Source organism: Lepisma saccharinum, chromosome 18 (genome assembly GCF_977018435.1).
Source record: "Lepisma saccharinum chromosome 18, izLepSacc3.1, whole genome shotgun sequence".
Lineage (NCBI taxonomy): Eukaryota > Metazoa > Arthropoda > Insecta > Zygentoma > Lepismatidae > Lepisma > Lepisma saccharinum.
In genome coordinates, this window is record NC_139246.1 from 20,729,219 (window position 1) to 20,755,982 (window position 26,764).

General features: G+C 38.4%; 1 protein-coding gene across 1 annotated transcript; it reads right to left on the bottom strand.

Annotated features, from left to right (window-relative positions):
- Positions 1-7,538: 7,538 nt before the first annotated feature.
- Positions 7,539-15,608, bottom strand: CHOp24 (transmembrane p24 trafficking protein CHOp24). The gene is made up of 3 exons (XM_083139611.1): positions 15,244-15,608; positions 12,813-13,055; positions 7,539-8,040 (listed from the first exon to the last, which is right to left on the bottom strand). Exons 1-3 carry the CDS (start codon positions 15,386-15,388, stop codon positions 7,808-7,810), a joined length of 621 nt encoding a protein of 206 aa, XP_082995737.1. The 5' UTR covers positions 15,389-15,608; the 3' UTR covers positions 7,539-7,807.
- Positions 15,609-26,764: the final 11,156 nt, after the last annotated feature.

Here is a 26,764-nt window from a genome sequence, read left to right on the forward strand (position 1 = left end):
ATGGATAGGAAGAACCTAAGGAGCCAATCACGCAGCGTAGTACAGGAGACAACAGCGGCGTGTTGCAGCACTACTTGGACAGAAGAATTTGGATACCGATGTCAAAATTGTGACAGTTTATTCCACACTGGGTGTGTGGCATGGGCAGAGACTGTGGTCGGCGAGAATGACAAGGAGTTGCTGTGTCAAACGTGCTTTGAACAGAGGATGAGGCCGGTGGAACCTGTGCTAGGCACCGTGTCAGTGATCCCGGATTGGATAAAAGCCGTGATGGAGAGACAGGATCAGATGATTGCTGCCATTGCTGAAAAGGAACGTGAGTGGTTAGCCCAGGAACGTGATCGGGAAGAGAGAGACCGGCAACGACAAGAACAGTTCGTCAGCGCCATGGAACAGAAAGAACGTGAGAGGTTAGCGCAGGAACGTGAGCGGGAAGAGAGAGACCGGCAACGACAAGAACAGTTCGTCATTACCTTGGAACAAAAGGAACGTGAGAGAGAAGAGAGAGACCGGCAACGACAAGAACAGTTCGTCACCGCATTATCGGAAAAACAAAGGGATACTAATGAACAGATAGCGGGAAGGCTTGGTGAAATTATGCAACAACTAAGTGCTCTTCCTGTTCAAATACAGCTTACATCTGAACGTATTGGGCAAGTCGAAGAAGCACAACAGGGTCTAGTGTCCAAGCAGACTGTCCTTGAGTCCGATGTAGGCGTGTTGAAGGATCAAGTGACCGAACTTTCGCAGGACATTTCTGGTCTGCGGACCCAGCTAAAGGAGACTGTGACGGAGACCCACACGAACCTACAAAACGACATTGCAGACTTCGGCAGCGTGTGACAAATTTAGTTGTTCGAGAGGAAACTGTTACCCCTCCCGTAGGCGAAAACATGGGCCACAACATTACCTCGTCGCCCCGTCACATTTCAGGAATGTAGGTACAACAGCAGTCCTTTCAGATTGAGCGAGATCATCGACCTTCTGTACGCGAGTCCGTTGTACCTGCTCGAGAAACAGTTCGTGTTGGACAGTACGACGTTGACGAACGACGAGTAAGTGATGAAGTGTCCGATTCGGATAGTGCACCTTTAAGAGAGTGGAATATCCGTTTGCCACGCATGACAGACATAAATCAGTTACCAAAATTTGACGGAAACATTGAAGCGTACTCAGCGGTGAAATATCTGACAGACCTAAACCTTAGCTTTCGTCTAATGCATGTACCTTATGAGTGTCGAGTAGGTTTGCTGTCTCGAATCTTTGTGGGAACGGCTGAAGATTGGCTTTCCGCGAACCGTGACCAGTTCCGAAACTATGAGGACTTTTGTGAACAGTTCCGGGCACAGTTTGCTTCCCCGGAAGCAAAACAATGACAACTTGCTGCTTTGCGACGGCGTTGTTATTCTAGGCAAACTAATTCGTCCATGGAAAGTTACGCCTGGAGTACCTACGCTGCTTTCAAGAACCTGTCTGACAGTTTACGAGAAAATGAAGTGGTGACTTTGATAATCGAACAGCTTCCTTTTCGAGTGCGACATCTGTGCCTTGCCAACGTTCCTAGGAACATTCGTGACCTGACAACATTTCTTAAAAGTTACGAAGTGTGCGAAGAACCGATGGGTTGGCAAACGTACGACAACACGGCTGGCGTACGACGACAGGAAGACTCTAACTTTCGTCGTACACAAAATAACAGAGCTCCACAAGTAAGGATGGTAAGACAAAATAACCATCCTAACAATCAAAACCAAAATTCATTTCATCCGTACAATACTTCTCGACGGCAGAATCAACAGAACCGGACGTCTCAAACAGACGAGCGGTCAGAAAGAACGAGGCAATGGACACCACCTGGTCGTCGACGACAGCGATACAGGCCGAGCTACCAACGGTCAAGATCGGACTCTCCCCGTCATAACCCGATGGTGAACGCTGAAACAAACACTGATGAGCCGCCGTTAAGTCACGAACAGCAACAGGCCATAAATGACACTCGAAACTACTACTGGAACATGAATGAGGCAGGTGGGAATTCTGCGGAAAACTCTCACCTTGCTTAATTGATCAGCTCTATGTTGGGCAAGGGCATCTTGAGGAGCTATCCCACGTTACTGATCCCAGATCTTTTGGAGTGACCACGACGATTGATTTAACTGAAACTGAAAAGGCTGTGATCCGAGGTGCCGTATTTAAAATACAAAATTTATCTTCAAATAGCACCACTCCGATCGTGAATAGTAACATCGCTGGACTTCCGGTATCTTGTGTCATTGACACTGGAAGCGAGGTATCATTGTTGAATTATGAAATTTGGGAACGTTTAGTGCAGAAATTCAGTGGTATGACCCTTACAAAAGAACCACAAGTTAGGCTGACAGACTTTACAGGAAAACAGCACATACGTGTGTGTGGAAAACGAAAACTTGCAATATCATTTGATGGACAGGAAGTTCAAGTGGACATTTTTGTGATTAAAAACATTCCGGCAGATATGTTTTTAGGAGTTCCGTTTCTGCGTGACTACAAGGCTAATGTGGACTTTCAAACCAATCAGCTGATACTTCGCCTCGATGATGAATCATCCTTGTCTCAGAATATAGTTTTTAACGTGGGTGCAAATGAGCAAAGGAAGGCTGTGCACCACGTTCAGTATGACAAGTGGATGGCTAGTGAGGAGGATTTGAAGTGCAAGGTCGATGAAAGTATTACTTTGAGTTTTTCAGAACGAAAGGAACTGTTAGATTTAATTTTAAAATATCAACCGACGTTTTCTGACAGACCAGGAACGGTCAAAGGACTGGAATGTGAAATAAATTTAATAGATCAAATTCCTGTATTTCGGAAGCCTTATCCGATTCCCATCTCTAAACGTGCTGCACTGAACAAAGAATTAGAACAATGGAAGGAATGGAGAGTTATTCAAGAAATGTTTTATTGCACCTTTATTGTCGACACGAATCACCGATTGTGGTCTATTTCATCATTGATAGTGTTTTGGCTCCCAAACATTCGATCCCACAAGTCATCCGATCCTTGCCCGACAACTCACAAATGGATGCATTTTGACTGAAGGAAGGAATCTCGCAAGTGCAAATGAACTTATAGATTCAATTGTTGTTTTGTTCTTTATATTACTCAATACTGTCGAACAAAAGAATCCATTGTTAAGTTGAAATGCAAGAAAGAAAGAACTGAGAGTATAAGAAAAATATCTCTTTATTTCTCTTCAAAGCAAGAACGCGCTTTTTCTGTAAAAGCCTGTAACAATGAATGAAGCTTGCGACTGTAGTTTCCTGTAAATATTTGAATGTTTTCTTTGGTTTTGTTTTCTTTTGTGGAGAAGCATGACTGTAACAATGCTTATAGATTAGTAACTTTTTCTCATGTTCGGCGATGGTTGTCAAAGTGCCGACAACTTTTCCTTTAGTAATTGTTTTCTGTGATTGTTGAAAAGCTTGTATTTACGAATCGTATATGTTTCTAATGTACGTTAAAAGGGTAGAATATTTTGATTGTCAAAAGAAAAACACGAATTACGTATTGCAAGCTAAAGATTAAGCTCGGTGCACACATTCAAATTCTTTTGGAAGCTTACTTTGTAACAATGCTTTGAATGATTTTTTTTGTGTACAAGAATGGAATAGTACACTAACTTTGGTTTCTTATCTCCATAATCTGTTTATTGTGAATACGTTGCAAAACATTTGTGTAATCAATGTTAAGATACTTCGTTGTTAGTACGTTTTCTGGCACAGAAAAGTTTTATATTTGTTTTATATACAAAAAAAAATACTTTCCTTCGCTTTTCTCAGTAAAGATTTTTTTTATTTGGAAGAGGGGGGATATTGTAATGACCCCGAGTTTGCCATTACTTCGTGGTTTTATATTATTATTATTATATTTTATATTATTATTATTAGTATTATACAGTTGATGATTCATATATATATTCATAAATATATTAATGCCTTCAACCCATTTTCTAATATGGCCGCCTTTATAATCAATACACATATCTACAAGTATGAATAGCTGCAAATTTAAGCAAATTCCGTACTTGTGGATACCTGCATCAGGAGGACAACCTCGTGGGTTGTCATTGGACTTCACCTGTGGATCCAAGGGGAAGGAAAGCAGTATCTCAACCCGATCCCTGGGATTATCCAGCATGCTCTGCTGAGCTTATAAGGTAAGTGTACTTGTGAAGCGCACCGCTACGCGGGACGTAGCAAACATGAAGGAAATTTGTAGCTCATGTGATGTCATATTTTCTAATCAATGAGATGCTTAGAGCATACAGTCACCTAAATTTGACTGACAAGTCTAAAGACAGGCAAAAAATATGGTAACAGTTATTTGTCCAAAAATTCTGGAGTCCCCCCCCCCCTCCTTTTGGTTAACATATTTTTGTTTCACTTTTATGTTAAGGCAAAGCACCTAGAAACTTGGCATTCATTGGACAAGAAAGCCACTTTCCTGTACATAGCGAGTTATATAATATGTTCTTGTACAAAAAGTATAAAAGTAGCTATGTATTTTCATTTGATTGTTCTTGGATGCTTCTTTTTACAATTTGTTTCAAAAGTTACAAAGAACTGTCTTACACATTCCCATTTGTACAATAATTTGCAATGTACAAAGTAATTAATAGTTGACAAAATTGGTTTCTTAAATATATACACGTTGCTGTGCTTTTTTTAGTTTATAAATTTGATACAAATTTTAATTTGAACAACTTATGTCCTTAAAATTATGTTGAATATGTTCAAATAAAATAAATATCTAGCATAATTCTTGAAATTGCTTGGCTACTCTATTCCTATTAATATTCATTGATACTACATATCCTTTTGATAATACATATTTTATCAATTATGTACATATTTTGTACTTTGATATTACATAAAAATCCAGAGTCTAGCAATGTGAATTGCACTCACACTGGTCATCATATACTCCTGGGTTGTCCAGGGGCGAGAGGAAATATCTTTCATGCTTGTTTGAGCACTGGCAATTTAAGTCACTGGTTGTGTTCTAGATTGATGTTGAACTGTCTCAGGGACTTGGCAAGGTGGTTGGATGTGGTGTGGTGTTACGGGAAGGCAATCCATTTTATTTTATTTTATTGTGTCTTGCTTGTTGGTGATGGTTTAGATGTCAAACCTGCACTCTGCTTTGTTACACCATGTTAAGAGTTGATGCACTGTGTACCATTCTTGAGTCCTGTGTCTGTGATTATAGTAAGTTCTGCCCGTAGATCTTATTCACTTGTGTAGCAAGAGAAATCTCTTCTGTAAAAGTTGTCACACATCGGCTTTCCATTTGGCTGGGTGATTCGAGGGGGCATGAATATACTAGCTCCCTGCCCCTGGTTTTCTGTAGACTGTGGTGTTGAATTTGTTGTACCATCTTTTGATGGTTAGGTCTAAAATGGTGATGCTTAATTTTCCAGTTGTATGGTTAATCTGAGCCTGAGGTAAATGTTGCCTAGTTTGTCAAGTGCATAACAATATTGGTTATGGATGCAGATTGCCAAGATTCTTGTTCATAAGACGTGTCTGTTTATCACTTTTCTCTTGTGGTAGGATATCACCGTCTCACTGAGTTCTCATCATGTCTAACTTCGGTTAATGTTGGCAATGATCCTGTGGACAGCTTGATCTACAATAAAAAGTGCCTATTAAACTTTACATATACAGCTCACCACTCAGATGATCACTGTGGGAAGCGAAGTGACGCAACGGCAGACAACTCCACTATTAGAGTTGGAGGATTGCACCCTGGGTGAGAAACACGCACTGTGGTCTCTCTGTACGGTGTTGGTTTCTTGACAGTGTGTACCAATTTTTTTGGTATAAAGGAGCCTGCCAATTATACTAACTACAATGTTACCGCACTGGCATTCGAAGAAAAATAATTGCAAAAGCGGAGAACATTTATTTGCACTTACAATGTGCAAAACTATAAATGCCAACAATGGGTAACACTACTTTGTCTGTCTCCGTTTGACATGAATATTTTCAGGCTCAATGTTTCATATCGACAATGTTGATAATTTCTTTTATTCGAACGTTTCAGACACAACACGCAACAAATATAATTCAGGTTGTAAGCATAGTTTCAAGGACCCGACTGTTACACACATCGTGTGAAAAGTCTCCTTCCTCGACTCAAAAAAATAGGGAATAACTGTAAACTAAGAATAAGTTCGATGTTAATCTTGATTTGGAGCTACATATATCAAGAGTGATATTTTCCCATGACAGATGGTAGACTCTCCCTTTGCATACACACACACAAATGACTATTTGGTTGTCCGCGAAAGTATGACCCTCAATACGTTAGCTTTTTTTATTTAAGAATTTTAATTGATGCAACAGCTTGGAAGAAGGTTGTAACAATTAGTACTTATGGTTACTGAATTTTTTTTCAGTGTGAATGTGAATGCTCCATGATGACATTCACGACACCATTAAGAGTCACATTACGGTGCAGTGGCCTTTTTCTTATCTTTTTGGGGGACAAGAGTTTTCTCATCGGTGACTGATCATTCTGCTCCCGCAATTCTTTCCAAATCCTCTAGATGGTTGGCTCCGACAAAACTGTTGCTGCAGTGGCATGCTTGGTGCTGTGCAATTGGCACCAAATATTGCTTTTCTTTAGATTGCAGAAATCTATTACTTTGCTGACAATTTCACACGCTTCCTCCTTACACCTGCCATAACTCTTACACTACCACAAAAACCACGAGAAAAACAACACCCACACACATGCATTTCCAAGACGACAATGACCGCAGCAGAAGACTTCCTGCTACCCCTGTACACCCTCTCCCCTCATGGAAATCTTCTCTTGAGCTGACTGCTGTAAGTGTACATTTCACATACCACGTGTAGAAAGATACATATTTGGCTGTACTAAGCTGCAAAAATGGAACTATAATTGCAATTTTTTTCAAAGCTACAATGAAATCTTATGATAAAATCTTCACATCACACATTACTCTGTAGTTACAAAGTATGTTGTACCTCAATTTTTTTCACACATATACAATAACAAAATGGTTACAAACAATTTTTCTGTGTGTAGTAAACAAATTTAAAGAAGCATGTTGACACGTCTGCTTCCATACTACTGCCAAGTATGGTTGTCAAAGTATAGACATTGTCAACAGTGTGTATCAATTACCCATTTGAATATAGTCGCTTCAGTGACAAAACCACGAGTGTGCAAATCCTGATTTTCACCTAAGTGCAGTTTCTGACCGCATTTTGCTGATAGATTCCTATGCTAACTTATATTGTATTGATGACAACATTTACCATGAAATTAAATATTAAAATGATTTTATCTCAAAATAAGATTTAGCACAATAAATTCATATTGGGAAACTTTCAAGCTGACTAGGATGAAACACAAAAGTGGTTACAGAGGAATTGTTCAGGGGACAGACTAAAGAACCTACAACGTGGAAAAGGTTGAAACTATGAAGGTAAAATCAGGGTTGTACTGTATATGAACAATAACATGTCACATACAGTGTGTTATCCACCAATTTTATTTTTTCCAAGTAACAAATACAGCACCTGATTTTTCATACAAAAATCTTACACAAGACTGAACAAAAATAGTTACATCCTAGTTGGTTCACAAAATTCTCTTACTTAAATTGAAGCTTTCACCTAGAAAACATAAAATGTTAATCTTTTAAATTACAAAATCTTGTGATTGCAGAATTAGATCAAACTTTTGTCTGTACTGAAAGTCTTCTCTGCTATGAACATTTGGCAATTGTGCACCCAACCTATACCACCCTGCGAACCTCGAAGAATCTCTTCAAATAATATATCTGTCCCATTGTCATCGCGACAAGAACCAAAGCTTCAAAAAACGACCACAACACTACTCTGCTGTTGGTACTCTCATTTATGCTTCGATGGATTCGATCTCTCACTTGCATGTATTCCTGCTCGTGCTTCACTCCAGTGAGAGTTGTCGCAAGTTCCCGAATCATGTCTTCCAACTTACTGTGGTGAGCTGAAAAGGAAACAGAAAAAGTATGTAATAGCAGAAAAAGTTCAGGATGTAAATTGAACCACAAGCTATTTCACATAACTATCATGTTTAACCCCTCACTGTCTAGTAAATGATATTTGAAGGGTTCGGGTGTAAAACATGATCACTTCTGAGTTCATTAAGGAAAAAGGTTATTAGAAGCTATACTATAGATAAATTGATTTCATGTTGTGTTTACTTGCCAATTTCAGAAGCCTTCACCGAGTCCAATTTAAATAAGCAATACAAAGGTCCTTAACAGAGGTGTGGCGTGCATGTAGCCGCTGTTACCGCAGGTAACAACAAAATATAAAGAATTGAAGAACCTGTCTTAAAATATTATTACGTACATAAACTGATAATATTGTCGTAAAGTAAACTTTGCAGACTGACATTTTTTCAGACACCGGGAAAAGCGAAGAGGAGGACTGATCCGGTACCCTCCTCAGGCAACATGAGGAAAGGGCCCTGAGCCCAAGCAAGGAAGACTGTTACGGCAGGAGGAGGAGGTGGGTTATTGGCATGACTGTTTAGCCGCCGCAGTTGCCGGTGATACTTACTGGATACAGATCAGTGTTGCCATATTCAATTAACAGAAGTCGCCTAATCGGATCTATCTGAAGGTGTCCAGTCACACTGGGGGACGATGGCACAGTGGTAGTGTCGCCACCTTGTAATCAAGGGATCCCGGGTTCGATACCCGGTGGAGGCACAAGTGGTTCGGATCCCACTTTAAACTGTACCGATTAACATTACTGTGCATGAGTGGACTTAAATCGCCAAATCAAAATTTTAAAAAATCAAATCACACTGGGGGAAAAGCAAACTACCAAGTGATATTTTGTATTTACTCTATCCGATTACGATAGTCCTCTTTGTCCTTCTTCGACATCATGGGCGAGAAGGAGAGGAGAGGGATGGGTATGGTCAAGGGGTCTGCTGTCCTTCTAAAAATGTCAACCTAAAATTCTATATTTCACACATATAATATTATTTCGGTTACAGGAATTTGTGATAATTGTTGAAAGGGCCAATTGAGATTGACATACGTTGTCGCAGGAATGCGATAATTTCGGATTGAAGCAATGTTTTTGAGGTGGTAGAACTGTTTTTGGGTGAAAACATTACTTACAAACATAATTTCCTGATTAGCATGCTCTGAAATGTCAGGTGTCGCAGGTTCAAATCCTCAGCAAGAAATGGTTATTTCAATGTTTGTTGTTATTATTTTACTTACATAATTATAAAAATTAATAATTACATACACAAAGAAATAATTATTTTATTTCGATAATTCACCATGCATCCTCATTGTCACGATTATCCTATAAAGCGAAAGCCTTAAAGGTAGCAAGGGACGTAAAATATACGAAATAGTAGTGGTGTCAGAAATGAGATTTCAGTGGATTTAGCGAAACATGGGAATGGGAGTAGTTAGGAAACAGATGAAGACTACATCTACTCTACATACGTCTTATTTGAAACGAAAAGTTTCGCGATTTGGGCAAATCTGGTTTCAAAAGAACTAAGATGGCAACAGCAGTAGAACTGGACTTCTTGCAGGTTCCGAAGGAAATATTGGGGAAGTGCCGATGCTGGGAGGGGAGGGGGCAAGGAGGGTGCTTCACGTGTTACAAAAGTAAACAACCGTTTGCGGGAGGGACAGTGCAGTGCGAGTTTTGTGAGTGGTGTCTTTCATCTTCGTGTTGTTTTCGGGCATTGTCCATTAATTAACAAGCGGAATGGAGCTTGCTCAGAGTTCCGAGGTGGCGGGTTCATCCTATCTGAAAAGTGTGTGTAATTGTGCGATAGAAGATATTTTGAAGCAATCTTTTGGTTCTTTCTTTTGCAGAAAAAAGCGAAATTGCGGCGAAAGGGAGGCCAAAGCCTATTTTGAACGATTTAAAAACCAAGTCATCTGCTGGATATGACCGACATTTCAATGTTTCGTGGTATAACGACTATCCGTGGTTATGTGGATGTGCGCAGTTGTCGAAACTCTTTTGTTGGCCATGTACTCTATTTTCGGGTGAAAAAATGTGGATAACATGGACCATGACCATGATGCACCCAAAAATTCAAATTCAAATGAAAAACTTCACTTCATGACAGCATCATAGAACTTTTTTGATTTGATTTGATAAATTTTGCTTCGCTTGTGACACTTTTGGCTAATTTGCGAAGATGGGGATGAGTGATGATATGATGAAATTGATGAATAGACATCACAAACGTCCATGCCCAAGCAAGGATTCGAACCCGGGACCACAGCATCATATAACTATTTTCAAAGAAGAGTCGTCAGATTGATCTGCTCTATAAGTAGCCTTCGATGTTTCTGTAAGTATCAAATTACGTATTATTGTGTCAACAACCAATGTTTACGATTTCACTTCAGTCCTTATGCCAACATTCTTTTTTTCCTGATTAATAACTTTACCAAAATCTAGTATTGAATTGCAGACGTGCCAGATTAATATTATATGAACTACTTGGAAGACATTGGGGGGGGGGGGGGACTCCTCCCTTAAATGTCCTACTGATAACCGGTAACACTTTTAAAAATCCCACGCCACGCCACTGGTCCTTAATGATTTATGGAAACTAGAACCCTCACTTGGAACTGTTGCAGAAAATGTCAGCCACATAAATAATGGAGATATTTGATCCCAAAGTATGGCCTGCGTATGTAAAACCCTACAAACTCAGTTGGCAAAGCATCTGGCTACAACATGGCCTGTTTCAGCCCAGCTCTGAGGTCCACCCAGCCTCACATAAATTGGCACCTGGGAGGGGGTGGGGTGTAAAGGTGGCCGGGCATGTTGCTGATCACATCATCCCAACTATGGCTGAGATCAAGAATATCTGGAGTTCAGGCCCGTAGCCAGAATTTTATTTTGGAGGGGGCTCAACACTAATCAGCATCCGACATCTAAAGGTGAAAAAGTTGTTGGATAGAAGCCCTGAAGATGAATTTCTCAAAAGTTACAATTTATTGTACAATATGTTTAATCCTGCTAAGTACAATTAATTACCGCCCTTGTACACTTTTTAAACTAGATGTGTAAACTACGTGCCGGGTGGAGCTTTACTTTCACAGCACTCCATATGCCTTCATGGCATGTGTGCAAATACACAGGTGTATCTTTACCTTTTTTTACTACATTATTAGTAAAAACCATTTGTATGCACACTAAAATAGTAAAAGAGCATGTCTGAAATTGCTATCGGGTCCTAACCTAACAATGTAAAATTATAACTGCTGTTGTGGTATGTCGTCTTGGGTGCGGTATTCACTTGTGCAAAACCTTCGGGCTGTTCTGGTTCACAGTAAGGTAACAGACATACTTTACTTCACAATAACACATCTCCACAAGCTAAGAACAAGGGAAAATGTTAATAAACAACATAATGCAAAATTATTCTCAAAGGGAGGCTTGATAATTTCAACTAATAGACCATGCCAAGAATAAATTGGAAACTTATATAAAGAAAGGTATAAACAATCAAAAAAGAAAAAAAATGAACTCGACACACATGATTTTGGAAATTATCATCAAAAGATTATAGGAGCCGATCCTACTTCCTAAAACAAAGAATCAATGTTGTGTAAGACTAGATGCGACAGGACGAGTCTTGTTGTGTTCTTCATACAAGAACGAGAGGAAAAAGAAGTGTTGATTACTTTAATTCCATCCATGACAAGATAACATTACAAATTGCTAACAAAAATGAAGGGTGTAACACGACAGTGTTCGTGAGGAAACTGAAGGGGAATCAGGGATACCCCCATAGTAGGCTATTATTCCTGGCAACAAAAGTTAATTTTCATTACTATCAGGGATGTTTCTAAACCCCTGCTATTTTGGCATTTTATATGTAAATATAATTTACTTTTGATGTTATGGTTGTACAAAATCTAAATAGATTTTTTGAAAAAAAAATCACTAACAAATACGTCAAAACATGAAATTTCAGGAAAGCCATTGAAGCTTTGTTTCATGATTATGTTAATTTATCTCCCCTCAAAAGAGAGTTCAAATCCTTGTAAATATATTTCCTGTTTACACATGAATCCAGCACATTGTTAATCAAGCAATAAATATCAAATTGGCTTGAAGATTGCTTCTCTTGTACAATACATTTTGTAATCAACCATCATTTTTAACCTTCACTGCAGCATCAAACATACATATATGTGCTGAGAGTTTTGTCGCAAGCCGTCACAATGTGACTCAAGTCAAATGTTTTGTTTGGTGTGCGGCGGCCCATAAAAACCCCATGTTAAACGTTCCCCAAGTCGGTTTGCAACAAAAATGGCTCGTCCTATCATGTTGTATCGGATCCGGTGTGCGGCAGGCTTAAGTTGCCACTGTCTGAAGCATTACTTTCACATGAAAAACTTTGTACACACATGTAGGTGATGAAGAAAAGTGTAGAAATACTAACACTACAAAACCTAACCTACTTAAAATGTATAAATACAATAAAATTATCTACTTGCTTCAGATCCAGCACAATTGTTTAATTTTGGAAGGTTTTATCTTGTCACCCTACCTTTCTTTTATCCAGACGATAAGGATGAAATATCTTCAATATCCCTGTGGTTTTTGAGCTTTGTTGATTTTATCCTAAGTATAACACATGTAAGACAATGGCCCTGTGATTACTCATCCTCGGTTGTTAATTTCTGATGAAAACACATGAAATATTATCAGTGAAAAGACTGACCCAATGTCGTACCCAATACTTACCCTCAGTATCATCAGATGATTCTTTGGGAGCTTCTCCAACATCCATATTGAACATCACCACTTTGGGAGTCATTGTGGACATCTTGTTGCTGAAGCAATAACTGTACACACCAGGCATATGAGCTGCAAAAGTGTACTTCCCACTAGTTTCTCTTTCACCCTGGTATATTATCTTACCATCAGGGCCAACAATCTTCACATCAATGTCGAGAAATCCACCTTCTGCTATTTCAAACATCAACCCTGCAATGAAGTGTAAAGTTTCTTAAAATCCAAATAATAATATTACTCTGATAATAGTGCAACATTAAAAAAAAATTGACAATTACACAGAATAATTGTTTTTCATACATGATTAGACATAAATCAGCTTTCATAAATGTGCATAGAAGCTAGCTAGATTCTGCCATTGTACTAATATCTGACAAGTAATTTCACATAGTTGTGCTACTTGGGACATTTTTTTTTTATCTAGCTGTATGTAAAGAACGTAACTACTGAAATTATGCAGGTGCAGAGAAAAGTTGTAAAGCGTACTTTTGCATTTGATTCATTCAAATGAATGCCCTCAAATTTGGACAATAAAAAGAGCATTAAAATTTTAGTACCGCCAAACGTCTGAAATTTCTTTATTGTCTTGTTTTTCACATTGCTAAGGATTGTTGAAGGTGGGATTTCGTTTTTTTCACGACAATAATTTCAATTTTCCACATATCAAATAATTATTTTTCGTTGTTTTTTTTGGTTGCGATACACACAATATGGCGGGCAAATCTTGACTAGCATTGTCTACGATCAGTGGTGAGCAGTGTTTCCAACCTTCTTCACCAAAAAATACCTACTTTCGTGTTATTGATTTTGTATTTTTTCCAGGTTCAAAAACCCCACGAACCATGCCCAGATAGCCCCATGAACAATGCACGTAGCCCCACAAACCTTTCACGGATAGCCCCACAAACCATGCATGGTTAGGTTATGCAAACAGTTAAAATTGTCATGTTCTTGCAAAAGAACGGTGCGGTTGGAAATACTGACCGGGGGTTACATCATCGAACGCACGCAACATTTGGTTCACGTAGTAGAAGGACATACAGGCAACAGCTTTTGTGCATTGGAGACATTAATCTTCAAAAATACATGATTTACCGGCAAAATAAATTAAGCGATGGGAAAAAACACTTCCACGACCTTTCAAAAGTGTAGGGAAAGTCAGTTCGGTAAGTACTCTCTTCGGTAACATTATCATATGAGGGAAACTGAATCCTTCAAATTTACAGGAGAAAGTACTTACGGAAATCATTTTCTTTAGCGTTGTGGAAGTTCCTGAATGTAGATTTGATCCATTTTAATGTGAATGCGTGTTGTTTTCTGCAAAAATCTGTCCGACATGCTGTTTCTGCTCCCGCCATTTGCTTTCTGCACGAGAGTGCAATGTTCCGTGTGTTAAGATGATGCAACCCCGTAGCCAGTGTTTCAGCCTCGCTGTGTTTTCACTAGAACATGATGTGTCGAGTATTTTTAATTTTTTTTTAACTATGCTTGCCTAACATAACTTAACCTAACCTTACGGAAAATGTTTCTTGGGGCTAACGTGAATGGTTTTTGGAGCTAACGTCAATGGTTTGTGGGGCTAACATCAATGGTTTGTGAGGCTAATGTCAATGGTTTGCGACGTATTAGCATAATTTCAAATCCGGGCACGAAAGTAGATATTTTCCGGTGAACGAGGTTGCAGCACTGCATAAATCGACAAAACAATCTCAGAACGCCCCCTAAACCAGTACGCTATCACAGCCATAATGTGTTACAGATTCAAAACAACAAGTAACAGTAAGTACTCGTAAATAGAAGAAATAGACAGTATCTTAGTTAGAAATGCATTATTTCAACTTAACAAATGTTCCGCATTTCAAAATATTACGTTAGCAATGTAAAGAAGTCCGAAATATATGATTCGTAGGTGTTTCCCTCATACGATAATAGTACCCTCTCTAAAAAATCAAACTACTATGAGTATGAGCCCATGGAAGTGAAAGGGGGAAACCAAGTTCTGGTCAAATTTTAACTATGAAACTGATGCATCCGTATTAATTCATGCACGCCCATAGTTTTTATTGAATTGAAATCAACAACTCCTTACATTACGCACAAAATAATTCAATGTAAATAGTTTTAAAAAAAACTTAGCAACGAAGAAAATTCAACGAACTTCGCATATGGATACATAAATATATTACCGGCAAGACTTTGACAAAGTAAAATATCATAGTGTAACATTGAAAAGTGAGACAACTAATTTTTGTACACAAAAAAGGCACCAGATATTAAAGTAACTCTACAACCTACAAGAACGAACTGCTACATACAAGATCAACTTTTTCTTTTCGTTCAACGTGTGCCGCATATTGTAAGGTATTATATGCCAACTCACCCATTTTCGTCCCACTTTCAACTTTGTCGAAGAAACATTCTTCTGCATGGGCATCTACTGTTATAAAATATCCACGTACAAAATTAAAATACAAAATTAAACAGTAAACGAGAAAAAAATGTTTTGAAGACATCTTCACTAACATATTCTGTCTAGTGGGGAAACGTTACAACACCCAGCACTTCAACACAAAGCACGACAGATCCTTAGCATTATAACCACATATATTCTGCTATTCTATCGTCATTCTCTTCAGAAAGCTACAATCTTAAAACAAAATTGTCCGTAATTATTTCTTGTCAGTGTAGGTCTACCATTGACTACAGCCGACCGTATCCATTGAGTTTACATCACCTGGTGGCAATTTCAAGAACTACAGCCACGTCATGTCACAAAACACGAAAACAGCGTGGCGAAATCGCATGTTATCTGTGCCATGCCAAGCGCATGGGCGTCGCCATATATTTTTATAGGGGGGGTCTCACTATTAAACTTGACTAGTAGAAATAATAATAATTATTGTTATTATTATCACGATTATATTCTTACATTACGATAATAACTATTGCAAACTAATCAAATAAATAAATTTTATTCCAAATTATTATTATTATTATTATTATATAAGTGGGAGACTTGGCTACTCGATCCACCAGATGAGTGAATATCAAGCTCTACTCCTTTCCATTATTATTATATCGCAAGAGCTCAGTAAAAAAATACAAATTGTGCAAAATGTGTGCTTCAGATAAACTTACATTTTTCAAGCAAAAAGGTCTGGTCATATTCTTCCATTTTTAAATAATAATCAGGTTCTTACCATGGCATCCGCCGCATACTGACAGAAGGTAAACCGCAGTACCTGTTCGAGAAAATGCATTACTGTAAGGCAATCCCCATCAGTTTGTTACCCGTAAGCGGAACAACTTCGATTTACCCCCATCATTCTACCACGGCTTACAAATCATATTTCTCCTCCATCGCGCTACAATGACAGAGGTTCCGGGTTTGAATTCCGGCCTGGACATGGGTGTTATTTGTGAGTGTCCCTTCATCACTCATCCTCATCTTCGTAATTAGCAAAAAGTGGCAGAAATGCGAAGTAAAATAAACCAAATAAATCAATCAAAGATTCCCATCTCACTCAAAGACCTTGTGAATCCAATCGAAAATCAACTGAATGTGAAAGTGGGTTTAATGTAATAATCCTAACTTAACTGATAGAGAAATCATTTAGAAGTTTTAAACTTACTTTTCCTTTCAATAAATAGACCCCCAGAGCATTGTCTTCATGCAGAAAAATTTGAAACATGTTGGATCAAGTCTAAGCATCACAGTGCACTCAGTGCCCTTGACAAGGAAACTGGCAAACCATAGAACCTGCAGTGATTCATTCATCTGATTTTCTTACAGTTTGACTTTAGGGTTTAACTTAAATTGGCGTTGTGTTTGTGTTTCATTGAATATCAAATTAGATTTTAAGCAATTAGTGTCTAATTTTAAGTATACCTAACACATAGGTAAAAATAAGTCCTCCTCCCTCTGATAAAATCACAAAGCACACCGTTTTAATGTGTAGGAAGCATTTCATTTCACATAGGAATGATATCGCGATGAGACGAGTCGAGAATTGTCAAAGCCTCATTTCGTCTCCTGTGTGGTGAGCAGTAGCGTACGCAGGATTTCGTCAAGGGGGGGGTTATTTCTAAAACTTTCTCCAAATTCACATTACCTTTGATTTATTATACTTTAATTAAATAATAATAATCACAATTAATTAATAATACTTATAATTAATTAATTAGCTGAATTACTACTAATGCTACTACTAATACCACTACTACTATTATGTAGTAGAGATCTACATAAATATACCATTTATGAAAACAATAGAAATAAATTACTTTCTAATCATTCGATTTTTATCAAATCCTGGGAGCATTTTTTTGTTTTTGTTTTTGTTTTTTGTCTGGTCAACGAGGTGAGACATTTCAAGGTGAAGAAAATCCATAAAACACGAAAATACATTAAAATAAATTGAAATAATTAAAGTATGGAACTCATCCAAGAAGCTGCGGTGGTCTGGTCAGTAGAGCATCTGACAATCACGCGGGAGATCCGGATTCGATTCCCGAAATTGGTTGGAATTTTTCCGGCTTCTTCCCCGCATAAATGTCCCCGATAATTCACATCTGGATTGTCTCCCTGTTCTTGCCAACAAAACATTTTACAATAGTTAAGCTTATTGTCGTTTGAATAATTGTCTAGTGAACAAGGTGAGACATTTTAAAGAGAGACATTCAAACGAGCTGTGGTAAACAATATAATGGGAAGGCGAATTGCTGACTGTATTCTTGTCCGCCTAGCCTTTGTCTATGCATTAGCCTCTAACAACGAACCAAGAACTTTCTTTAGTTAATTCTCATTGTTCACACAAAAAAATACATGTTCGTTGAACACTGGCGTACGTAGAGGCATGGCCGATGGTTAGAGGCACATACTTTTGGTAAATAAAAAAGAAAAATTTCAGTACAAAAACAGAGTCAATTTCGGGTTCAAAAGCTGTAAATAAAATGAAATTTCGCTGTTATAGCGGTGAAAAAGCGGTATATAAAATTACATTTTGGTTTTAAAAATGTGAATATAATCCCAATTTGATTTACAAACTGTACTATTACACAAAATAAACATATCCCTTCTAATAGCACATTAAATCATTATCAGAATATTACGTTTATTCCTGTATAGAGGAGTCCATTTTTGCTTTTCAAATATTTACAGCAAAATTAATCAATTTTCCGTGAATTGCATAACACACAGGATACTTCAGACTTCAGAAAGTGTCGCGTCGGTATATAAACGGTAAATTTCGTGTTTAAGAGTCTATTTTGCATTTCATTTCGCATCATTTCGTGACAAAACAGAGTAGGAAAATGCACCTCACACCTTTCAGAAATCTTAAAAATTAACATTGCAATGTGTTATTTCAAATTTCGTTTTCTTTTTGTCAAAAACAAAATATGCATGCCTCTATCGATGATGCTACAGCCCCTACCAAAATTTTGAGAAAATCAGAATTTTCAAATAAAAATCCGTTAAGAACTTTAAAAAATCAAAATGTGTAAATACGAAATCTCTTTTAAAGTGAATCCCGATTACCATTTTTGTCTTTGAATACAATTTTGATAGACTGAAAAGCTCCAAAAATACGAAATATATTATTATGCATCCTGCCCTCCAAAACGAAGCCATGTGTTATCCACATCCGGCCCCTCCTCCCCCCAAAAAAACTGCGTACGCCAGAGTATTGAACATTGTTGCAACTGAAATACAAAACATTTTATTTCTCTTTTAAATCATAGTTACCCTCACATTTCACTTTCAAGAACTTGTGCTTAATTTCAAGGCATCACTCTGAAAGACTCGTGTGCTTGGAATGCTGTGCTTTTCTCCATGCTACATGGAAATAATAATTCAAATTATTATTATTATTATTATTAGTGGTAGTAGTAGTAGTAGTAGTAGTATATGTAGTAATAGTATTGTCCCAGATCTTTGACTGTGGTAAATTGGCCATTTAAATTTTTTTCCACAGCATTTTTCATAATATTTCACAAGTTCAAGGGGGGGGTTTAAACCCCGTAACCCCCCCCTTGCGTACGCCACTGGGTGAGGTCCTTCTCGATCTCGTTTGTGCTTATTCTTGTCTCGGTTTCGGATCAGAAGTTCTTAAAACTTTTTCTATATTCACTTCATGCTCAGATGGGCTAATCGGGACTGGATCTACAGTTTAAAGTGGAATCCAAAGCACTGTGCATGTGGGACCCCTTAATTACAAGGCGAGGTGTCTCGTCCTGACACACGAAATATCTCATTAAAGCGAAAACTTTAGTTAATAACGCTTTTCTGCTTTACATCTTGTTTCGACACTGCGAACCATCGAAATTTCGGAATTTTATCCTGACTAGATTAAAATGGGCAGCACAGGCTTGCAATTGTCACTACTGGATTTAATTTGCAATTACAATAAATAAAATACACGGCTAATTTTAAAAATATATTAGATATACACCTGGTATGTCTGAAAAAGAGATAGCATTTTACATTTATTTTAAGCAATTTCTTCAAACATGATAACCAGAGTTTCCAACGAGATCGTCTCTTACATCAAGTAGCTATCGTCTCGCTTTGATTTTGCAGAGATTTATTTCATTCTCGTCTTGAAATTTGAGTGAAAACAGATTTTTCTTGTCTTAGTAATATCTGCATTTTTAACAAATCTCTTAATACGAGGTATATAGGTTTAAGTATAGTTTTCCGAATATCCTCTTACAAAGTTATGAAAATTATGAGTGAGGTACAGGAGTAGATTGTAACCCCCAAGTTGGTCAGTCGTGTCTATGTTTGTGTAAGTATTTCGTTTTGGAAAATTCCATTTGAAAAACTCAAAGGAAAAGAGGTCAGTCATATACTCTTCTGACTAAGATTTATATCATATCTTCGAATAGATGCAACCGTTTCTTAAGAAAAATGTACCCCCTTAAGCAAAAGAGCATTCGCCTGGAGAGTGATTTTCTAATAGTAGGCTAAACTTTACCTGATTCCACTGTTCCACACACATTTTAAACAATTTTCGTCTCCTTAAAGAAGTTCCCAAGAAGACAGGTCAATGAACTAAATCATAGCAAGCACAATGTAGTAGAATAAGTTTACAATGGTTTGAATTTCTGTGGTAAGGAAGATAATGGTTATAAGTTATAAACAATTTAAACTTTTTTTATTGGGCTAATTGAAAATAGGTTATTTTAACAGTAGCAGCTTGCGTCTGTCAAATTATCTAAGGGGGGTACGGGGGTTACAATTAGATTTACGGATTCAGAGGGGTACAGTACCCCCTTCAAAAATTTAGGGGGTAAAATGTACCCCTGTACTCCCCCTCGTTCCTGCGCCACTGAGCGGGACTTATTTGAATTTTTCATTGTGCGAGGGCGGTGCAGTTGAAACTTGCGTTCAACTTTCCTAGTGACGGGTGAATCTTTTGGATCACTTCCAATGATGCTGCTCTCGGAATCTCAGTTATCTAGTGGAGTCTCATGATATATTCATTCTTCTGGATGCAAGAAAAGGCTTATTTGTTGTTTCAAGTATCCAACAGGAATATACATGCTTATGCAGGTTAGGTAACAACAATAAATTTTATTCATCATTTCGAGATTGGAAATTGTTGAAAGATCATTCTTTGATGTTTATCTCATTCTCGTCGGCGGTGATTATGGTAGGGGGAGCTGGGCAGTTGCCCCACCCACTTTATACTACTTTTACCCTTGCACTATGCTAAACCTTATCTACCAAGGGAAAGTAAACTGCTCTTCCCCCACCCACCCTCCAGTTTTGGAACCTTGTTTTGGAACCCAATCGCCGACACTGCTCATACTGCTTGTCAAATTAAGTCACAGATCACAAAATGATCATTCCTTTTGATTATGGGTTTGCTTCTATTAAAAATCAGTCGTTGAGGGAACAGACTTAGGCTTTTGAATTTGAGAATGAAAATTAAAGGATGCATATTCAAAATGATATTGTAAAACCCAGGCCCGTACAGGATTTTTTTTGAGGGGGGCCATGCCCGAAACCTTGTTTATATATATATATATATATATATATATATATATATATATATATATATATATATATATATATAATTGTTATGAAATATATGCCAATTATAAAATAATTAATAGCATTAATTAATTAATTTATTTATATATAATTATATTTATAAACATATATAAACGAATTAATATGCTACATTTATAAACTAGCAAATTAATTCATTTAACGACTGGTTCAAAATGTCAAGAAATTAGAAGATGTTTTAATAAGTGTTAGATACTATTTAATTATTGCTTTTTATTAAAAATGATAACTAAATTTTCATACTTTTATTGTGTTATGTTTTATAATTAATGGTCTCTCGAAAGGAAATATTTTCTTATGAGAGTTGTAGCTAGAGATTTCAGAGCCCAGGACGAGAATGATTTTCCCATCCCCTGCACCGAATTTGCACCCCAGCCCTACCTAGATGGCATACTTACACATTGTAGAAATTTTAAGTTCTTACTCTTTTCCGTTGAATCCGATGAGAAGAAAACTTAGCATTCAAGAAATGTGGCTAATAAAAAGACAATCAGTTGTGCATCCCACACCATCTTCATTGAAGCAGTGTGTGTTATTGTTTACATCTGCAAAATAGATTGCAAATTAAAAATAACTAGGTGGAGGGACAAAAAAATGAGAAACTTTAAGAAGACATTTGTTTCCTATTAAATTAACATGTAAGTGCTTTGTTTTATTCCCTACAAAAGAGGTGAGAAATGGAGGAGAAACAACAGGTCGGTCTAATTTCTATGTTCCAGTGGCCTAGGGTGACAATGACAACCACCTTCGCAGCTACGGCTCCATTTCTTACTAGTCCAAATTGATATAATTTTAAAATCTTACCTATGACTGTAGAAGTACGTTTTTATCCCATGCTGTTACCAGCCCTAAAGAGAGAGAGAGAGAGAGAGAGAGAACAAGAGATGTATGCAACATTCACCCACATGCAGACATCATTCTTTGTTATTCCTTCCTTGTATGTGTTTATGATGTCATTCTTAGTAAAGTATCTTTGAAGTCCAAACTAATTGCTTATATTTGTTGTTATAACACAAAATCTTACCCTCGGAAAATTTTAATGGGGGAAAAATTTTAATAGAACAAGATCGTTGGTGGGAAAGTGGGAGATCCCCCTTCCGGCATGGGAATTCGTACCCTGAATGTGACCACCAACGCTATGGAATTATCCTTATAATAAAGAACATGTCTGAATGTGAATTAACCACAAAAAGAGGACATTTTCTCATCAAGACTGCAGTTCGAAAAAAATCAAAATAGGGAGTAAATATGGTGAACTATCCGGACCAAATTGGAACATTTAGTAACTTCGCATAAATGGTTATGAAAACTAAAATTACTAAATATAGTAGACTGCAGACTTCTGGAGTCTGTCACTCTCCAGAGACAACCCATTCGTTTATACAAGACGAAAATATAAATTCTTTAAAAATCTTAAAAATTATCCATGTTATTTTTGTAGGTTTGCTCAAAATATTACATGGCTCGATATCCTTCAAATATAAGGATATCCTTTCTTAAAAATGGCAACCTGAAACCAAATTGGATTACAAGATAGATCATCCCCTAAAAATATTCTTCCATGCCATGGCCCCCTTGCGCCCCGCCCCGCCTCTGGGTACGGGCCTGGTCAAACAACTGTTTTTGACTCATAAAAAAATTCAGACAATTTTTAAAAATGTACACAGTCCTACATAACCAGTACAATGTCTGCAGTGGCGCAGGAGTCTTCCTTTATAGCACGTAGTGCCCGAGCCGAGCCGAAAAAGGTGGGAGATGGATTGAAAGGAATGGACTTTCCCGACTAAAGCGGGATGTCTGATAGCCTCGCATCAATGGTTATAAAACTAAAAATGCCAAATATTGCAGACTGCAGAATTCTGGAGCCCATTAATTTGTGCAAGAACAAAATCGAAATTCTTGCAAAATTTGACAAATCATCAACGTTATTTTCATAGGTTTTTATACGTTCAAATTAAAAATTTTCATGGCTCGAAGGGGGGGGGGGGCATGGCCCTCCCCCTTGGATACGGGCCTGGTAAAACCTGCTTTGAATGTCACCTTTTGAAATCACCTGGCCAGGGTTATATAGAAGTTGTTTGTGAGAATCCTCATTTAAAAGTCTAGTTTTGGAAGATAATTGAATAATATATCACCAAAATTGCAACTTTCTATATCCTTCATGCGTTTGGTATAAGTATATTCTTTTTTTATATTTTGTTCAAGTCTGACCTTATCTCCAGGCGCGTATGATAACTCTTTTAATAAAATATAGCGTTTATCCTTAAGCCTGCATAGAGACCAAGAAAAGTGCACATATCGTGAATATTTCAATACGAGGTTCTCAATTTTGTAATAGTCGGGAATTCTTCGTTTCTCTAATTCATTTCTTCAGTAGACTATACATTTTATTAAGATCTGAAAACATAGGCGTAACTTTGCAGGGGCAAGGCTTTGAGGGCACAAATCGAACCCTGGGTAGATGTTCATTTTCAGTTTGAGCCGCCCCTGGCACAATGTATGCCATTGTATTCGGCTACAGCTATACGTCTGAAAATATGGCTAAGGTCAACCACGATGCAAGACACTATTGAACATAGAAAGGAAAATTGTAATTTATACAGAAGAGCAAAAAGAAGAGCACTTACTGTGAGATTAAAAATTATAGATACTCGAGTTTGGACTACAATTAGAAATTAACCAGTAGACCTACATAAAAACAAGTTGCATCAAAATTTGGCTTATTCAAATCTGCGTTAATCTATGCCAACCAATTTTTTTTCGAGTATGCCTTCTATTTTTTATCGTCTTGAGAAAAAAAAGGGCCGGTTTTTTTGAGATTTTCAAACGATCGCTCTCTGAAATTCTATATATATATATAAAAAAACGGATGGTCGGATCGTGATGAAATTTTAATGCGATGCAGGCAGAAAGGTTTTAATCACAATTCTTAATTTTCAGATTTTACGAAAAAAAAACAAGCAAAACAAACCGTTCTTATCAATTTTGCGAAACAACTTTTCTAAATGTTGGGTGGACCTACAATTGCAATAATGGTCTTGGTTTAAAGCTTTTTGCATCTGTTTTTAAAATCCATTATCATTGTTAATTCACGTTGCGAAACCGATTTTAATCATTTTTTTATTCAACGGAGTAAAGATGTACTTGGAACGTAGCAACTGCGGGCTGTCACTGCTTGGGGAAGGGGGTTAGTGAACCGGAAAGCCCAGGAACGTTTCCAGGAATTCAACCCAAGAGGAGATCCCAGGTTGCGGAGTCGAAGCAGGGGAGGCGTGCCGTGACCTTTGGACCCGGCTGTAAACGAAGGGAGCATCAGGCAGGAACCAGGTGAGTTTATGCGACATTTGGGAGAAAAGGGGGTGGGGGGTGGTGAGATTGGTGACGAACCCCGAGCGTTTTCGAAACGGGTTTTGAAAATTCTTAGCTGGAATGTGGGGGGCTTGCAGGGCAAACTTTCTCGGTCTGAATTCTGTAGATACGTCACCGAATTTGACATTGTGGTATTTGTGGAAACGTGGTTTAGCACGGCTGAGACGCCGCAGGGTCTGGGAATGGTGGGGTATGCACAGATCATGAAGAGACGGGCTGGGAGGGGGCGGTGTCCAGGGGGGCTGATGGTGCTCGTGAAGGAAAGCCTACGGGCGCAACTGACTAAAATAGAGATTGACTGTAATGGGATTCTAGGCGTGCACCTGTGTATAGACAATATTAAATTATGTTTGATTGCACTTTATAACCAACCAGTCTCGTCCAAGTATCACAATGACAGATTCTTCGAGCGAGTAGCTGATTTTCTGCACCTTGCCGAAGATAAATATCCGCAGACGGACGTGCTGTTGCTGGGGGATTTTAATGCGAGAATTGGAGGAGAGGATTGCATGACGAACGGGGAAGAGGGGGGGGAGGGAGGGTCAGGCGAAGCCTAGATCAACAAATAAATGCGGAAGGGAGAAAGTTGCTCAACCTGGCGGAGAGTTTTGAACTAGAGGTCATGAACGGGAAATACGGGAGGGATTTCGAGGGAGATTTCACATTTGTGTGCGAAGCCGGGATGTCTGTGATTGATTATATTCTTTCAACTTGCGGATTGGCCAATAGGGTGGCGGAGTTCTATGTTGACGAGCGGACAGAAAGTCGGCACTTCCCGTTGGTGTTGGAAGTGGAGTGTCCAACCGCGGTTAATCTTAATGCAGTGGCGATTCCTTGGCAGAAAGAACAGGAAACCTCGATTCTGAGGCAATATAAGATTTCAGAGGAGGGGCTAGAGTGGTTCCAACAAGGGTTGCAAGATGATATAGCGGTTATGCTTACGAGGGAAATGGAAAGAGCGTTGGGCGAAGGCGAAGTGGAAAGAGGGGCCTCTGTATATTACCACATCATAATGCGAGCAGCGAGGCACATGTTGCGGGACACACGTCAACAAGTTCCCAGCACGGCTGACACGTGGTATAATGATGTATGTAAGATGCACAAACGAATATTGGATCGGTCTCTAAGGCAATTCCGTGCTCGCAAAACTGAGCAGTCTAGATTAAATTACTTAGAAGAACGCCGGCGTTACGCGCAAGTTTTGGAGAGGGAGAGGGAGAAGTGGGGGGAGAGGAAAGTGAGGGCTCTTCAGGAGGCCATCCAGGGCCGGGATACGAGGAACTTGTGGCGGATTATTCGAAACCTGCAAGGGAGTCGGTACACAATAGGCAGTATCTCTGCACGGAGCTGGGAGGATCATTTTCTCAAGCTGCTGGAAGGGGAGGGGGGGGGGTCAGGGGCTATTCCAAACGAGGGCAGGATCCTGGGTACTTTTGTCCCAATCCTTGACGAAAGTGTGTCGAGGCTGGAATATGATGCGGCTGTTCGCTCGCTGAGGACCGGCAAGGCGGCGGGTATTGATGGAATCGGGCCAGATCTCGTGAAGGTGCTGAATTGTAACGAGCGATTGGCAGAAACGGGAAGGTCTCTGCTCAACAACATATTCAATAGTGGAACCTTCCCCAAAATATGGAAAACGAGCGTTATTTGTCCTCTATACAAGGGGAAAGGTGATGTAAATGACACTAACAATTACAGAGGTATTTCTCTCCTGCCCGTGTTAGGGAAAGTATATTGTAGTATTCTATACAGCAGATTTAGAAAATGGGCCGATATTTTTGATAAACTGACTCCCCTGCAGGCTGGTTTCAGGTCCAATTATAGCACTGTAGATAATGTTTTTGTCCTGAACACACTGATCCAAAGCAAATTAAACGAGAAAAGGGGGAAATTATATTGCTGTTTTGTTGACTTTGAAAAGGCGTTTGACTCTATCAATAGGCAAATGCTATGGGGGAAATTATGGGACATGGGGGTTTCGGCTAGAATGATTAATACGCTAATGAATATGTACAAATGTGGGCAGGGGGTGGTGTCTGGGCAGCACGAGAGCACGGTAGGCGTCAAACAGGGATGCATACTTTCACCTTTACTTTAGTTAATAACGCTTTTCTGCTTTACATCTTGTTTCGACACTGCGAACCATCGAAATTTCGGAATTTTATCCTGACTAGATTAAAATGGGCAGCACAGGCTTGCAATTGTCACTACTGGATTTAATTTGCAATTACAATAAATAAAATACACGGCTAATTTTAAAAATGTATTAGATATACACCTGGTATGTCTGAAAAAGAGATAGCATTTTACATTTATTTTAAGCAATTTCTTCAAACATGATAACCAGAGTTTCCAACGAGATCGTCTCTTACATCAAGTAGCTATCGTCTCGCTTTGATTTTGCAGAGATTTATTTCATTCTCGTCTTGAAATTTGAGTGAAAACAGATTTTTCT